The sequence below is a fragment of the Ipomoea triloba genome, chromosome 5, assembly GCF_003576645.1.
Source record: "Ipomoea triloba cultivar NCNSP0323 chromosome 5, ASM357664v1".
In the NCBI taxonomy this organism is placed as follows: domain Eukaryota; kingdom Viridiplantae; phylum Streptophyta; class Magnoliopsida; order Solanales; family Convolvulaceae; genus Ipomoea; species Ipomoea triloba.
In genome coordinates this window covers 19480814-19499555 of record NC_044920.1, presented here as the reverse complement: position 1 = coordinate 19499555, position 18742 = coordinate 19480814, and the positions used below count along the sequence as shown (strand labels likewise).

The window sequence follows — 18742 nt, the reverse complement described above, 5'->3', positions numbered from 1 at the left end:
CGATCCAAAAAATCACGCACCTTAAAATTTGACCTAGATGCAAAAAATCAAATTGCCACCGCATTTTTTTGCTCTCATCTCACTGCACGCAAACCCATTTAATCCGGGTATTTTTCTGTCTGTTCAACGGTCCCCGCTCGCTACGGAACCCATTTAATCCGGGTATTTTTCTATCCGTTCAACGATCCCCGCTCGCTACGGGAGGCATCGGAGCTGGTCCAAGGGGAATCAAACCCGGATTCTCCTAAAATTCTTCCCCACAAATAAAAGCTCACTTGCCACTTGAGCTACCCATTGGATTTGAAAAAAGTACTCCGTATATATTACTGAATGCTCCATGTGCTTAAAGATCATGTGGATACAATTTTTGAAATCTATTCAATGAAATAAAATTTGTATTTTATTGCTTATCTATTGCATTCTTTATGTAATAATATCACTTTTATTTCATCAAAATCAATTCTGTGGACCAACATGTTATAAAAGTATAGTTCATTTTAGTTGGACACATTTATAAAAGTGTATTTACTATATTGTCCTTGTGATAACAAATCATTGGACATGTATTGAAAATGATATGTTTGTCCTTGTCCCTGTCATTGTTTACCAATATAATTGATTTCTAGCATTTGTCAACTAAATACAAGTTCAACACAATTTTAAACATGCCACAACACCCAAACAATTATATACTGATGGCAAAAAACTTAGGAAATACGCATGAATACTGAAATACTCACTGGCTAGGATAGCTAGCAATATATATAAATATATAAGAGACGATTTAAGTATTTAACATGCATGCAATACATATTACATAAACAAAGGTGCAACCCTATTTAATTTTTAAGTATTGGGGAAATGGGAATATTATGGTGACGGATATAATCACGCACAATAGCCATGTAAAAGTGCAAAATCACAACCAGCAGTTGGTTTGCAATCCCGACAATCGGCGTCAGTTTTACACTTTCCACAAGAATCAACTTTTGGCTTGCGTTCCTCGTCCTTCGTTTCTGATGGCACAGCTATACAAAACCACATTACAATTCAAGCTTAATACACATGAATTAGGCGAATTAAATAAGCATTAGCCTAAAAAAGAAAAATATATAATAAGAATTTATCAATTATCATACCCAATAATTTCCTAAATCCTAATCATATGAGAATCACTTACCATGTGAGAACTTGTGGATAAATCTAAACCATTGATATGTAAGATCTGATGGATGGAAAATTAAGTAAAAAATGAGTGGATCATATATTACAATTTTTAAAATGAGCCGGGTCATTTTTATAAATACTACAAAATTTTATTTATTTTCAACTGTTAGATGTACTAAGATCAATGGATTGGATTTGTTCACAGGTTCTCCCCTTGAGCATGGTTCGCACCATATTATCACACACACACACACACACATATATATATATATAGGTTATGATTTCCGCACGGATGTGCGATCACTCACCATTAGGCATGCAAGAATTCACCATAACGTGTTCAGAAATGCAGGGTATGGTGCATTTATGCATAATTGTGCAATCTGCACAACCGTACAATATATATATATATATCACTGATGCAAAAATCCCCGCTTAGGCGGGGTGCCTAGGCGCTAAGCGCTCCTAGACCGAGGCGAATTGCTCCCTAGGCGTCCGTCTAGGTGGCCGGCCGCCTAGCGCCTAACTCGGCCGACTGAGCCGAGTTGGCGGCCGACTAGGTCGAATTTCTCTTAGTTAACTCGCCCAACTCGGCAGAGTTAGCCGACTTAACTCGAGCGAGTCGGCCTTGTTAATTTTATTATTATATTNACACACACACACACACACATATATATATATATAGGTTATGATTTCCGCACGGATGTGCGATCACTCACCATTAGGCATGCAAGAATTCACCATAACGTGTTCAGAAATGCAGGGTATGGTGCATTTATGCATAATTGTGCAATCTGCACAACCGTACAATATATATATATATATCACTGATGCAAAAATCCCCGCTTAGGCGGGGTGCCTAGGCGCTAAGCGCTCCTAGACCGAGGCGAATTGCTCCCTAGGCGTCCGTCTAGGTGGCCGGCCGCCTAGCGCCTAACTCGGCCGACTGAGCCGAGTTGGCGGCCGACTAGGTCGAATTTCTCTTAGTTAACTCGCCCAACTCGGCAGAGTTAGCCGACTTAACTCGAGCGAGTCGGCCTTGTTAATTTTATTATTATATTTATATATATTTAAATTTATTTATTTATATAAGTAAGAGAAGTAATATATATATATATAATATAATATAATATATGACATACACCCACACATATGAATTAATTCTTTGTTTTTATAGGTCGCCATCTAGAACCGCCTAGCCGCCGCCTTGATCGCTTAGGCGCTAGTCTACCGTCCGACTAGCACCTAGCGCCTACTGCAACCATATATATATATAATATATATATATATATATATATATATATATATATATATATATATATATATATATATATATATATAAGTGCTCAAGTGAGAACACCTTCCGGACATATCCACAATCTCAGAAATGAAAGGTTTAGATTTTACAATTATTAAACTTTCAAATAACAAGAACTTATCAATTATTGTAGCCATTAATTTCCTAAATTGACGGGTAGGATAAGTTCTTAATTATAGTTTTATTCTAGGAGGGTTCAAGTGAAAATATATCCCCTATAAAAGTGTGAACACATTCACAACCTCATAAATCAAATTTTAAGATTTTACTTTTATTAAATTTCTAAATTGCAATAATTATAAAATGAACTTAGATATTAAAAACATTCAATAATTATAAAATTGACCCTGTATATTTTTTTTACTAGAACCCTCATGGACCACTGAGATCAATCCTTACTTTTTACCGGTTTCTCATCCTACCACTATATATATAGTCTACTAGTTTTATAATTAAAACTAATGCAAGATAATAGTATATACTAGTAAACATAAGAGTATATATCATTTATCACATAGATGACTTTAGAAGATGTATAGTTAGGATAAAGAATTAATTACCCAGAGTGGATTGATATCCAACACAATGACCAATTTCAGATCCAGAAATCTTGTTGATACAGAAGTTGCTAGGGTAAGCAGTGTTGGTTCTGCAGTCACTGTGAGATTTGCAGAGCTGCCCAGTCATGAACATTTGAACCTTGTTTGGTCCTACAGATATTTTTGCCATCAAACTTGATGGCAACACTGCAAGCAACAAACAAATATACATATTATAGAGAGAATGAAGAGAAGCAGTGAGTGATATGATCTAATATGAGGGAGAGGAGAGAGAAGTAACAAGAAAATGCAGCCATGAAAAGCACTAGGAAGCAAGATAGCTTGAGTGAAACTCTTTCCATCTCTTGTTTCCCTTGATTCTAGTGGTGTGTGGAGGTATGAAGGATTTGCAGACTATCTATGATATATAAAGGGGAATTCTAAATTATTTTCTGATTTAAAATGATTTAAAATGATACGTGTAGGACTAAAATTCTTGTCAAATGGACACACATTGGATATGTACTGATTATAAAAAATAGAATTGGTCCACATGTTTTTTAGTTAATCATTGCGTAACATGTTAACAGTAGTTGAAAGTAGAATAGAAAGTGAAAATAACTATATTATTACCTGTCCATACAATCATACCGACACAACTTTTTAGCTGCCAGTTATATATTACTCAGCATAATATGTAATGTATATAACAAAAGATTATTATATATTACTCAGCATGTGTAATGTATATAACAAAAGATTTTCAAACACCTTCTATTTTATATTTTATAGTTTTCTAAAAATTTAAAAATAAACTATTTTAGCCATATCAATTAGCTAGGTTGAACAAAAATTAAAAGAATATGCATGAGAAAATTATTATGGTCTAATAAATTATTTTTTATTTTATTCTTTTAACTTGGTAAATATTAGATAAAAAAAATTATATACACTTATTTTTTTTAAAGGAATTATTTTCTGGTGGTGATGAGGTCATCACAGAAGTAACTGAACAACCCAAAAAAGATGTTGAAATTGATATTATTGAATCTGGATCTTCCAACCACAACGTTAAGCGTACCTTGGATGATTCATTTTCATTAAATATGGGAAAGAAGACCAAATATATTGTGAAGTTCGAGAAACCTTGAAATTGCATAAGGTTTTGGGTTATTTGGTGGTCTACTTTTGGAATTTTGATGAAACAGTTTTAAGTTGTGTTGAAAGATGTTTGAATTTAATTTTGACGACTATTGTTTCTTTGGTCAAGTATTTTCGGATTTTTAATTTGTTGAAGAAGTTTTTGATTAACGCTAAATGATCTTTGTATTCTTTTTATATACACAGTGATTTATCCTATACCCTACAAATTATTTTTTTACACCGTTCATACACTATTTTCTGCACTATGGTGATTATTAGGTTCCTGCAATAATGATTGTTGGTATAGCGAGCGATCAAGATTGGTGTAATCTTTTTTGCAAGTTTACAGGTTGTAACAAAAAACTTATACCCAACGACAGTTTGCATAGATGTAATGAATGTAATAGGAGTTGGCAGGAGGATGTTTGGAGGTATAGGATAAAATTAAGGGTTTTTTTTTTATGTTAAATGTAATGCATCATTCATAATTTCGGACAGGAAATGTACTGAATTGTTGGGTTTGAGAACATCACAAGTAAAATGTTAGACAATTGGTACTTTATTTGTTATTAAATGTTTAAATAATATTCTTGCAGACATACTGATAAACGAATATATGGTTTTTTAGTTAGGTGCTTTACGGATTTTTTTTTTTCACTTGTGTATGAATTCATAGGTAATAAGATAACAATTATTTTGGGAAAGGTTGATAACCATAGAAACTACAAAACATGATAGTTGTAATTGTATAGAGCACAATTGTAAAGATGCTTTGTATGTTTTATGTAAGTTTTGCATATAGGAATGAAATGTATTTTTTTTTTAAAAATGTTAATAAATAAATAAGCTTATCCAATTATTCCAAGCTAGACATTTTTCATCCGGTTACCATATTATTTGCGAACATCATTATCTTATTTTAAAAACTCTAACTATAACACGTTAAAAAAAATTAACCAAATTAATTACACAGATAAAACCATAAGGATAAATAAAGTATATCCTAACGAGACAAATTAAATTTGACATGTTTAGGTAGAATTATACCTCTTAATACATTATACAACCCAAGTGTTAGGCAAAAATACACAACAAATAAAATATGCCCACAAATCAAACGTAACATTAATGAAATGAGGTTAATCTATACACTTAAAAGAAAGTAGAGCTAATCTATACATACTTGCTTTAGAAATATCTTCTTATAATCAATGAAGTACAAAGGTTCTTGATAATTTACTTCAGTAATTCTGAAATAGAGCACTAAAAGCTATAATTCTGGATAATTTACTTTATTAGTGATGTAAAATAAGTATAAAATTTACAATAACAATATATAATATACTACCAATGTCGTCTACATAAATATTTTCAATAACGTGTAATTCAAAACAGTTATATTATGTTTTCTTTTTATACAAAGATGACAAAATTGTTATATATCTATATAGAAAATATATCATTCGTACAAATAATTTCTATAATTGAGTTGCTAGACAATGAGATAATTAGCCTAATTAATGCAAATCATAAACATTGATACATAAAATGTCTAAAGTTTCAGCACCGGATGCATATATATACATGTTGACTATTAATAATCGGGCAATTATTAGCTCAAATTCAACCAATGATAACATCATAAAACATAATCGATCAAACTCAATTCTTCAATTGCACTATATAATATTCGATGTTATAATTCACATAATTGTATATCGATCTAAATATTCTTAACATATTATAGCAAATCCATTTCGTGCAACGCACAAGCGAAAATACTAGTCACGTTTAAAACAAAAATTTATCCGGTTAAAAATTCACTTTCCCGCCTAAAAAGGGATAGAGTTTGAATTTTCCTCCATCTCTACAACGACCCATTCTAATTTTCACCAGTAGACTAATAACACACACCATTGGTTGTGCAAATGCACACTTTAACGCCATAATCTATTTTATAAAAGTTTACAATAAATATAAAATTGACCCCATATATTTTTTTTACTATAACCCTCTACCATTGATGAACCTAGCTTGATGAGTGACTATGATTAGTCCTCACCATTTATATGAGGACATTGTCCTTTCGCTAAATCACCTAAAATGCACACCACTGATACTCAATTTGCAACTATACAAATTCGATTAGGCAAGTGCACCTATTGTTTTTGAGTACAGAGGTGTGAGTAACGAGTGTCATGTCACACATGGACTACAAATAATAGTACTATATGATGTTCTATTATTTAGCTTGAGAAATTTGTGAAAAATAAATGAGAAAAATAGAAAATTGAATGAGGCATAAGTAAAGACGACAAAAATGATGGAATTAATCAATGAGAAAATGGTACTTGGATCTATGGATCCACTAGGACATTGACCATAAAAAATAGATGCCAATAACAATTGTTTATGCATAAGACCCCAAGAATTCCTATTTCTTGCTAGTATATTTCTTAAGAGTATTAAGAACTAATCCTAGGTTGATTAATTAGAATCACTGCTAAATAAAATTTTTCTCAAGGATTGCATTAATGATTTGTGTCTCTTGGTCTACTGAACGATTTGTCTCAAACACAGAGGATTGATGTTATCCTACGTCTAGGGTTGCATTCCACTCCTTCTAATTGTGTGGAATCTACATTAACTAAGGATATTTCTATTGCAAAGTTCATGCTTTAACCAAGAATCCAATAAGCATGCAATTATTGATTCAAGAAAAGTAAAGAAACACAATTGAATCAAAGAACAAAGAATTATAAATTAGCAAGAAATAATTAAGAACATAGTCTCAATCTACGGTTCACCATAAATTCAAGTATTACAATGTTTAGCTTTTAATAATCATGGAGACAAACACGAAAGAAATTAAAAAAAAAAAAAACAAAAAAAATTAAAAAAAAAATAAAAAAAAAAAAAAAAAAAAAAAAAAAAAAAGAACTAACATAGGAAAATCTCCTCAATCAGTGAAGAAATCTTGACTATAAGCTTCCCCAAGATGAATAGATGCATATATTCAAAAAGTGGCCGTGTTGATTTCAACATGCATTAGTGAGGCCGGCCAGGTGACATGGGCGTGTCAAAATTCAGTTTCTATTTTGGACTTGTTTCACTCCAAATCTGAGAAAATTTTAAACATGAAAGTTGTAGGGAACTCTCTTAACTTTCCATAACCACTTAAATTATCTTGACTGGACTTTATATGAGGGATATATGACCAAAACACTATTGACATGTTGCAGGACGGATTCCTCAGGACGTGTTTGAATCTTTTGATTTTATAGTACTAATGCCTCCTGAATCTCTCAAAATGTTCAACACAATACTTGTAGAGCACTTTTTTAGATTTTTCATTGACACTAGTATCGCCTCAATTGGACTTCGTATGAAAGAGTTATGGCCAAAATAATTTAGCATGTCGCGAATTGTCGTACTTACCATTCTTGTATAGAGAATCCTAAAAACCAAACAATAAAGAAATAATTACCAAATTCAATAAATCTAAAGAAGAAATAGACCAAATTGATATGAGTGAATTTGAGTACTTATCAACCACCTATTGTTATAGGAGGACCATGTTCCTTCTCAAAATCACCCAAAGTGCACACAACAAACAGTTCAAATGTACAACTACTATACGGAGACCACAATGCACACTAGCTAGTACATTATTGTCCACAAAAATGCATATAGGTTAATCACAAAATAGACAATATTATACTCAAATTATAGACAATTAAAAAACACAAAAACTAACTTGAGTCAATGGCTTAAAAAAAAAAACAGAAGAAAAACCCAAAGTAAGATGGAGAAAGAACCACACACGAAGGAGAGTACAACAACAGAGTCCAAATTTACCATAAATTAAACCCCTAAAATCACATCCAACATTCAAAACCCGATCCAAAATTACCAAAGAACCCCTATTTCAATAAAAAGTAAATAAAATAAAACAAAAAATTTCAACTACAAACAGGCCCAAGATGGATAACCCAACTTTTCTCGCAATATCAACTTTTCTCGCAATATATACACACACACGGATGGATGAATGATAATCAGACTTTCCTACCTACACGGATGCAAGGTGCACAACAATGCACTAATTTGTCTTTTATCAACAGTTTTAGTGTAATTATGCTCCTTATTACATGGGATTTGATTTTGTCAATATGTTTAATATGAACCATTTATCTCATGATTTTTACGGCTTATATATATATGGGTCACACTTGTGTGAGACCGTCTCACGGATCCTTATTCGTGAGACGGGTCGGGTCGGGTCAAAGCACCATGCAAATGTCGCACTTATATGTGCAAATGTCATACTTATATGCTCAAATATAATACTAATCAAGAATACAATTTTTGTTACTTATAAGAGAAAAAGTATTACATTTTTCATAATATGTAATGTTGACAAATTTTTGATACTTATAAGGGAAAATATAATACTTTTGAGGAAAAATGTAATACTTTTAAATCGAAATGTAAAAGTATTGTATTTTCCCTTAAAAGTATTACATTTAACCTTATAAGTAACAAAATTTTGATTCCTGATTAGTATTACATTTGAGCATATAAGTATGACATTTGTGCGTATAAATGTTACATCTACATCTTGACCCGACCCGACCCAAACCGCCTCACGGTGAGACGGTCTCACACAAGTTTTTACCTATATATATATAGGGTTGCGCTTCCATGAGAACACCCTCCCGCATAAAAACTATGGACATATCGAAGCCATAGAAAAGAAGTGATCAACAAGTATGCCTAAAAGTCAACATCCTAAATTCATGGGCCTATTAAACAATCCAAATCCCCATAATATCAATTAAGGGCAAATATGTCCAAGTAAAATTCCAAACTTCTATCAAAATAAGTCAACAACAAAATATGAGCATTTATTTATTAAATCCTTTCATTTAAATAATAAATTATTATTTTTTTTTAGAATAAATAATAAATTATTATTATTATTATTATTATTGAATATAAGAAAATCCGATTGTTTTGTCTTGTGCATACATATCAAATCCTTTTGTTTATGGTACATGAGGTATTGGTTATTCATATCACTACTATTGCGTACTTGCATTAGAGCCTAAATTTCTTATTGGTGCTTTTGTACTCACAAAGAGTAATAGTAGTATGTTGCCTAAGAATATGCAACCGTTATTTGTACTTGTAATTGGTTGCTTGATTTTAATGTTGGTGAGTTAGTTAACAAAATATTAAATTTCATTTAATCAAAAAAAAATATTAAATTTCATTTACTCAGTTTTTTTTTTTTTTTTTTGTGTATTTTATATGCAAAAGATGAAGGAGGGTTAGAAGGCTAGCTCTAATGTGAGTCATCCATGGAGGAACGTTATCTCATGAAGATTCAAATATTATTGTGAAAATTAATGACTATGGAGATCAAGAAGAGGAAGAATATGAAATGATGTAATGGTTGATGGGTTTAGACTTTTAGTATTTACAGATTTATTTTATTTTAATTCCTAATGTTGAAAGTTTGGATTAGAAACTATTATAAAACAACCTAGACTTTGCAATTTCTATTAAGCTATTTATGCTTGTTTGGATTGGATAATTTGGATAAATTATTTTAATTGTTTGTTATTTTGTTTTAATATTTGGATTTTGGAGGACTATTATTGTTTGTTTAAACATATACGTATATATACTATCTACTATACTAATAAGAGCCAAAGAAAGTTAGGCCTAAAATGGGTAGAAAAAATGGCGGTCAAATTATTTAATCAAATGGATGGTTCAAATGAATTATTTAATCAAATAGATGGTTAAGATAATTCAGATTAATATTATTAATAGAGATTACCTAATTTAACCTTACTTTTATGATTATCCGTTAAGTTTTCCGTTAAATATTCTCTTCTCCGTTAATATTCCGTTAACTTTTAACTTACCCATTAATTTCTATAAGAAAGGTCTTAGGTTCGAACCTCATCTCAATCAAATTTGACATAATTAAGTTTCTCACTCTATTTTACTCTTATTAAATTAAATAAATTAGTAGCTACAACAAAAAATGATACATATGTATTTCTTTAATTTAGAATTATGTGTCTACAATACCTTTATTTGAAAAAATTATTCATTGTCAAAAAATTAAATTAAATAAGAGAAATAATTTCATTAGTTATATTGTCTTTATTTTCTCTCATGTAAAGATTCTTTACATTCAAATTTATCAATTGATATTCATTACATTGTCCATTATCTTATTTTTACAATATCTTGTAATTAAATATCAAAGTTATAGTACAAAATAATGTTATATATTTATTTACCAAGTATTTTATTAATACTATGAAAAAAAATTTAAAATAATTTGAAGTTAATTATATTAACTACTAGGGGATTGGTTGACAAAGAGAGTACTCAAATAATAACCCAACAAATTGAAGTAGAATCACTCTATTTTACTCTTATATTGAATTAAATAAATTAGTAGTTAACCAAAAAATGATACATATGTATTTCTTTAATACCATGAAAAAATAAAAAAGAATAGTTTGAAACCAATCATATTAACTACTTGGGGGATTTGTTGACAATGAAAGTACTTAAATAACCATTACCCAGCAAATTGAAACGAGAAACTACCTTTTAATATCTTTAGAATACATAATATTTTAAATTTTCAAATTTTTATTAATTTATTTAATCTTTTTTCTTAAACTAGGGATTTCTTTATCGACAATAACTCATTCAACAATAATGGTTGAACCAAATAAACCCCAAGCAGAACACCTAAAGGAAAGTCCATAGCTCCTATATAATAATCTCATTGCATGACGTTGTCATCTATGCTACCAACAATATAATCTCATTGCATGACGTTGTCATCTATGCTACCAACAATAACCGAATTGCACATGACGTTGTCATCTATGCTACCAACAATAACCGAATTGCAAATAACACACTACCAAATGCTACCAACAATAACCGAATTGCAAATAACACACTACCAACTAAAAGGAAGAGAACAAATAGTAAAGATGAAGACAATGACAATGTTACTCAAAAATGAATTAAGAACACTTATAAAAATTCAAATTAAAAGTAGTATTTATTTAGACTATCATTTTTAGATCAAATATTTAGACTATCGATTTTACAAGGTTGCAAACATTTATTTTAGTAATAATTATAATGAATTTTCTATATTATCTTGGATTCATGTACTTTGAATTAGATATTTAAATAAAAAATTCGACATTCAATTACCCATGTATAAACTTCTCCTATATAATCTTGCATTGATATACTTTCAAATATTTATTTAAATATAAACATTGGGCATTAACTCATTCGCGCAATGCGCGTATAAAACTAGTAACTTCATAAGCCTAGTTATATACTTATATTTATATAATTTTTTAATTACTTGTAGGCTAGCTTGCCCCATCGACAAGTTTTGGCAATCATTATTGTGTGGACCATGGTCCACACAGCTGTGTGGGCCATACTATTAAATAATGCACATTCAATATAAAAATAATGTACATTCAGTATAAAAATAATGTACATTATACTCAGGGGATGTACATTATTTGTGTACTGAATATACATTATTTTTATAGTATAAAAATAATGTACATTCAGTACAAAAATAATGTACATTTAGTATTAAAAATATACATTTGATTATGGTCCACATAGCTGTGTGGACCAATTTGCCCAAGTTTTGGTGTGATTTGGCCCATTCTCAAGCCCACCAATTGACAGGCTTTTTAATCCAACCCACACTATCGGTCCGTTTCGACGGCTCTTGATCTGTTTTCATCTCTACAAATGTACTAATTATGTTATTATACTTAACTAGTATTTTCACTCGTGTAATGCATGAAATGGATTTGTTATAATATATTAAGAATATTTGGATCGATAAATAATTATATAAATTATAACATCAAATATTATATAGTGTAATTGAAGATATGTTTTGAATCGATTATGTTTTCTGATGTTATCCTTGTTTGAATTCCAGCAAATAATTGTTTAATTATATTAATAGCTAATGTATAGATGTACGCATGCGGTGCTGAAACTTTAGAGATTTTATATATCATTGTTTAGGATTTTTATAAATTCGGCAAATATGCTCGTTCTCTAGTAACTCAGTTATAGGAATCAATTGCTATTCTAATTCATATGTGTGGAAGATATATTTTTGTGTAGATATATAGCAATTTTTCATCTTGGAAAAAACATAATATCACCGGTTGTATTTACACATTATTAAAACCTCTTTGTAGACAACATTGGTAGTAGCAACACAATCATGTCCATCCTCGCCTAGAACTAATTAACACTTTGAAGCTATCAGGATGGATGACTTGGGAGAAAGCCATGTACAATTGACCGTGATAGTCAAACTGTAAAATATATTGATTTTACCAATCACTAAATTTCAAAATGTTTCAGATTCCCATGTATATATAAGTAAAACTCACATCTAAAGCCTAATTTTTTTTGTCAATATTTCATACATATAAAGCAAGTCTCTGACTATTGTGAGAAGTTAGTAACCTTGAGTCTAACATACAACATAAAGCATTGTGTGATAGTGGGTAGTAACTTTGAAGTAAGACCATTCAGACATATAAGCATGTTTCGAGCTTGTTTTCTATGCTCTCAAAATTCAAATCATCATACTGGCATCAGGCAATAAACAAAAATATATCCGAATATATGAATCATATATCTAAACTGTTAATCCAAACTTCACTCCAGATTACCAAATGGAATGAATGGCTTTTTGGAATGATGCCCATCCAAACTGTTGAAATGCGATGTCCATAACCGTTGATTGACAGACAACTCATGCTTCATATTTCATCAAAATATCTGTTTCTTATGATATTATGATTTATAACATATAAGAATGAGTTTTCTTGCATGCAACAAATGTCACAAAAGTTCAGTGTTCTAAAATAAGTGTATAAATGCAATATGTAGATAATTTGCATTGCATTATATATCATTAGTTTAATTACTTGTTGGTTAGTTATTGCAAAATCTTGAAGTACACTTATATTTTGATATTCAGTAAGTATAACTATATTAGAGAAAAATTCACCTGGGAGTAATGGAATAATTAGTTGAGTGATTGTTGGTTGAGCGTAGAGCGTTGATATTCTCTGGACAAATAACTGTTGGAAAAAATAGCATAAAATGACATTTTAGTGGCTATATTGTGGTACAAATATATGTGGGGTCCACTTTCGTTTTGCGTCGGGTCAAAGTAGATTCGGTTTTTTCATAGTTAGACGAAAAGATTGATATATTGTACGCTCAAAGCGGATAATGGGTGAATGAGAAATTGGTTTTCAAAGTTGACCCATTTGAGTTAGAAAAACTGAGAGAAAAAGCTTTCAATTAGCTTTTGTCCCACATTGGTTTGGGAAGTGGGTTTGCACCACTAGTTATACAAGAGTTTTCCTAAAGTTTATTGAATTATATATATAGCATAGACGCTCTCTCTCGCGCGTATGGGAGGTGCAAATCAAATCCCGAAATGAACTTGAAATTAAAAGCCTTGACTCGTGTGTGCCGACACCTGCAGGCACGAAACAATTAGTAATTTTAATTATAGAGTTCTATTAAGAATAGGAACGTAGGCAAAAATATATTTTATTAGGAATTGTATTATCATATTTTATATCACTAAACAAACCTTAATAGTATAGGAGTGTTTTGGGCGGGAAACTAAAACTGAGGATTTTGTTTTTATTAATAGTATAGATTGCATTGCATGGAAATATATGTACTATATTATTACGAATAGTAATTTTATTCTAGAATTGTATTACGAAGAGGAACTTAGGCAAGAAAATATATTATTAGGAATTGTATTACCATATTTTAATATACAATTGTATTACGAATAGGAATTGTATTATCATATTTTACAATATTACGCAAACCTTAATAGTATACGACTATTTTGGGCGGGAAGTTAAAATTGAGGATTTTATTTTTATTGATAGTATAGATTGCGTTGTAGGAAAATATATGTACTGTATTATTACTACTGTTGCAAAAATTCCCGCCTAGGCGCTACGCGCTCCTAGACCGGGGCGAATTGCTCCCTAGGCGTCCGCGCGCCTAGGTGGCCGGCCGCCTCCCGAGTTAACTCGTCCAACTCGACAGAGTTAGCTGAGTTAACTCGAGCGAGTCGGTCTTGTTTAGTTTATTATTATATTTATATATATTTAAATTTATTTATTTATATAAGTAAGAAAAGTAAGATATATATATATATATATATATAATATAATATAATATATGACATACATCCACACACAAGAATTACCCAAAATATAATCTTGCAAGTGAGTTGGTAGATGCGCTCGCGTTGAGATCTCTGAACTGATGACTCTAGCTATGAAGGAGACTGAACATTGTCCAGAATCGGTTGCTCATCAACAATATTGTCATAAACAATAGGAACAACAATTGACATTTCTTATTTAACTAACCAATCCTAGGCACCATATTCATCAAAAGTGACATTACTACTTATAACAACTTTTTTAGTTTCAGGATTGTATCGTTTATAAGCCTTTGAAGCGTCACTATAACCATCAAAAATACACTTTTCGCCTTTATCGTCAAACTTCTTTCTCAATTGATATGACACATGTGCATATGTCAAACATCCAAAAAGCTTGAAATCTCTTATAGAGGGCTTACAACCTCCATGTGAGGGAACCTCTAATGATTACAAATATAAGTGAACAACCTCCAATTGTTTTGTGGCTCTCCTTGACTTGCCAACGGGGAAGGGATCTCTATGCTTTTTCCCATTCAAACAAATCTCACAAATACGATCAGGTATATCCGCAATAGGCAAATCAAATACAAGTTTCTTTCTTGCGATAAAATTTAACCTAGAGAAATGAAAATGCTCAAATCACATATGCCACAATCAATTATCATAACTAATTTCAGAATTAAAGCAAAGTACATGTTTGATTTTTAAAGGAGATAGTTGATTTTTGGACACATTTACTTTTGCAAATAAAATTCCTTTTGCATCCACAATGGTATAACACCGTTGAGTAATATTTATCTTATATTCCGATCTTTTTTTGACAACTACCCCATACTCAACAAATTTTAGTGTATTTTAGGAATATAGAAAACATCATATACAAAATTGTGAGTATCATCTATCCTTCAACTAAATAGAGATTTTACTTTTTCCCAAAATTAACACTTCTGACTTATTGCCAAATGTTACCCCAGATCGGACTAATTCATCTAGTTCAAAAAATAATTCTTTCTTACCACACATATGGTTACTACACCTAGTATCCAAGAACCGTATGCTTTCATCTACAGAAAAATTGTTATTGGCCAAATGTAAGGTTTCAAAACTCTCACAAGACTTTTTAGCAATATTAGCTTGATTTTCACTATTGTCCCCGTTATACCAGCAATCTTGTGCCCATAATTGTCATAATTGTAGCAATGAAATGAAAATTTACCTTGTTTCCTATTACCACCACCTCTGCCTTGGTTGGAGTTACCACGTCATGTTCTTCTAGATCCTCTTCTTCCTCTTCCACAACATTTACCAGATCCCCTACCTCTTTGATTAGAGCTAGTCATGTTAAGGGTGCCTTGGCTCTTTAAAGCATCTTCTGCTAGCGGTTTCGATTTTGACGCAATCCTGTCAATATGACTTTCTATCACACCTTTTAGCTATGCAATTGATAAGAGCTTGGTATCATGTGAATCTGTTGTTGAAGTCACCACATGATCATACTGCATTGGCATAAGTCGAAGAACTTTTTCAACTACTGTACCATCTTCAATCGTATCTCCAAATAACCTCATCTTATTCACCATATCAATAAGACGAGTAAAGTACATATCTACTATTTCTGTAGAGGTCATCTCACATCGATTATACAACCATTTCAATGACTGCAACTTAGACTTCTATGTCCAATCGACTCTTTTGCGTGACACCTTTAAGATGTCCCAAGCTTCCTTTGCTATTTGAGCATCAGCTAACAGCCCAAAACTGGAGTAATCAACACTAACCATTATAATGTGTGGTCCAAAGATTTTGACCAGCTCATCAGCTCGTATAGCGGCTGCATCAGCTCCATTTAGCACACCGAGATCAACAAAACTCCAAAGATTTTGAGCTTTCAAATGTGTGGTCATCATAATTTGTCAATAATTGTAATCGAGTTTCCCATCCAATTTTGGATCTGACCATACAATATTAAAATTTGTTGTCATATCTTATTCCGAGAAATATCTCATTCCGAGAAAGCACCAATATGAACAAAAAAAATCAAAACAAAAAATATAAAAGCACTAATCCAAACTTAAAAACCAAATTACCAATTCAATAAGATGGAATGCCAACTCAAAACAGTACAATTAGTTCATTCAACTTTCTAAAATGATGTGATTCTACCAAATTTGATATGTTCCTCAGATCGTCGCTAACGTGACGGTCATCTTATTAAAAAACTATTATTTTTAAATTTATTTTAATAATTTTAAATAAAATAAAGAAAATTCCACCCCCTCCTCATCTTAGTCTTCTGTCGGAGATGAAGAAGAAGAATATTCTTCGTCTCCTGCCTCGAGATGAAGACGGAGAGGGTTGGTGTTTTTTTTTAATTAATTTTATTTAAAATTATTAAAAATAATAATAATAATAATAATTTGTTTAATAGGATAACCGCTACATCAGCAATAATCTGAGAAACATGTCAAATTTGATCGATTTGCATAATTTTGAACAATTCAAGAAAGTAATTGCATTCTTTGTAGTTGAATAGCTAATTATATATACTTTTGAGTGAAGTTTGGTGACTAATTTAAACATATTTCCTTATATTTTTAACACACCAATCTGAAAGTAGCTTGTCTACATCATAAAGAACATTAATGCATACATTATATTATTTTGATAAAAATTATAATAAGTTAAAAAGGGAATTTATTTAGAAAGTAGGTTATACATTATACATGCATAAGCATAACCCGTCCTATCTCTTAAACTACATACATATGATTCATCTTGACATACATATGAGACGCCATTATATTGTATTATTATTAGGAAAGAAATACAATATTATATTAATGATTGGCGGGCGGATTACACACAAGCGCCGTCTAAAATAATTTTCTCGCAACCAGAAGTCACTGGACAACTCTTGCAATCGGCGTCAGTTTTACACTTTCCACAAGTACCCTTTGCCTTGCTTTCCTTTAGCTCCATTCCTGTTACAAATATATATAGTACACTTATATTATATCAAATTAAGATTTGAGCCGTGTTTGGTAAATAATCAACCTATCAGCTAATTATTTTGGCTTATTTGACCACTATTAGTTGTTTAGTTAATAAGTTTTTTGTAACTCCAAAGTACTAAAATTCAAAAGGCTACTGCAGCCTTTTCAATTAGCTTTTTGAGAAAATAAATTATACCAAACAGTTATCAGCTAACAGCTAATCTATCAAACAACTTTCTACAATCAGCTAATGTTATCAACTAATCATATTTTCTAACCTAATCAGCCAACCCAATCAACTAACAATCATTTACTAAATAGGGCCTTAATACAAGAACGTTAGATGCCAAGTATATGTTCAATATTGGACAAATACTACTAAGACCCTGTGCCACTAAAACATATATCTTGATTTACCTTCTCTCATTATTTTCAGAGTACATAAAAAGGGTAAGGGGCTCTCAAATTTAGGGTTTAATTTTAGCTTGAGTATATGTTCAATATTAGGCAAAAAGTAGTACTCAGACCCTGTATCACTAAAATATATTCCACGATTTACCTCTTCTCGCGATTCGCAAAGTAGATCAGAAGGGTGCGGGCCTCTCAAAATTTAGGGTTTTAACATAACTATATGTTTAATATTCTCGCTACATGTCTCTCAATTATCAATATTGAATTAAAAATTAATTACTAAGGAACAACATGTATGTAGATCAAAATTACCCAAAGTGGAGTCAAATCCAGCACAATGACCCATTTCAGATCCAGAGATTTTGTTGATGCAGAAGTTGCTTGAGTATACACTGTTGGCTTTGCAGTCATCATGAGACTTGCAAAGCTGCCCAGTCATGAACAACTGCTTCTTATTTGGCCCTACACTTATCTGTGCCATCACAGTTAATGGCAATACTGCAACACGCAATGTACAAATCTCACTTAATTTATAATTTACGTAAATCCAAATATGGATATAAAGGAAGACAGTATATATGTGTGTGTATAGAGAGAGAGAACTAACAAGATGCAAGCATGAAAAGAGCCAGTAAGAGTGGTAGTTTGATTGAAGTTTTCTCCATTTCTTGTTTTGGCCTTGAATCTGCAGCACTGTGGAGCTAGGAATTGAAGCATAAGATGGATGATTAGCACGATATATATAGAGGAATAAATATTTATTTAAATTTAATATCCATATCTAGAGAATAAAAGTTCAGTTTGAAGTTTGAACGCGCCAAAACTGTCGTTGACTCCATTGTATTTGTACGATACA

General features: G+C 31.2%; 2 protein-coding genes across 2 annotated transcripts; both read right to left on the bottom strand.

Moving 5' to 3' along the window:
* Nucleotides 1–715: 715 nt before the first annotated feature.
* On the bottom strand, nt 716–3474 carry LOC116021007. Its single transcript, XM_031261600.1, has 3 exons — nt 3326–3474; nt 3046–3231; nt 716–1028 (listed from the first exon to the last, which is right to left on the bottom strand). Exons 1-3 carry the CDS (start codon nt 3384–3386, stop codon nt 889–891), a joined length of 387 nt encoding a protein of 128 aa, XP_031117460.1. The 5' UTR covers nt 3387–3474; the 3' UTR covers nt 716–888.
* Nucleotides 3475–17156: 13682 nt separating this feature from the next.
* On the bottom strand, nt 17157–18576 carry LOC116021258. The gene is made up of 3 exons (XM_031261879.1): nt 18494–18576; nt 18199–18384; nt 17157–17463 (listed from the first exon to the last, which is right to left on the bottom strand). Exons 1-3 carry the CDS (start codon nt 18549–18551, stop codon nt 17339–17341), a joined length of 369 nt encoding a protein of 122 aa, XP_031117739.1. The 5' UTR covers nt 18552–18576; the 3' UTR covers nt 17157–17338.
* Between the last annotated feature and the right edge of the window lie 166 nt (nt 18577–18742).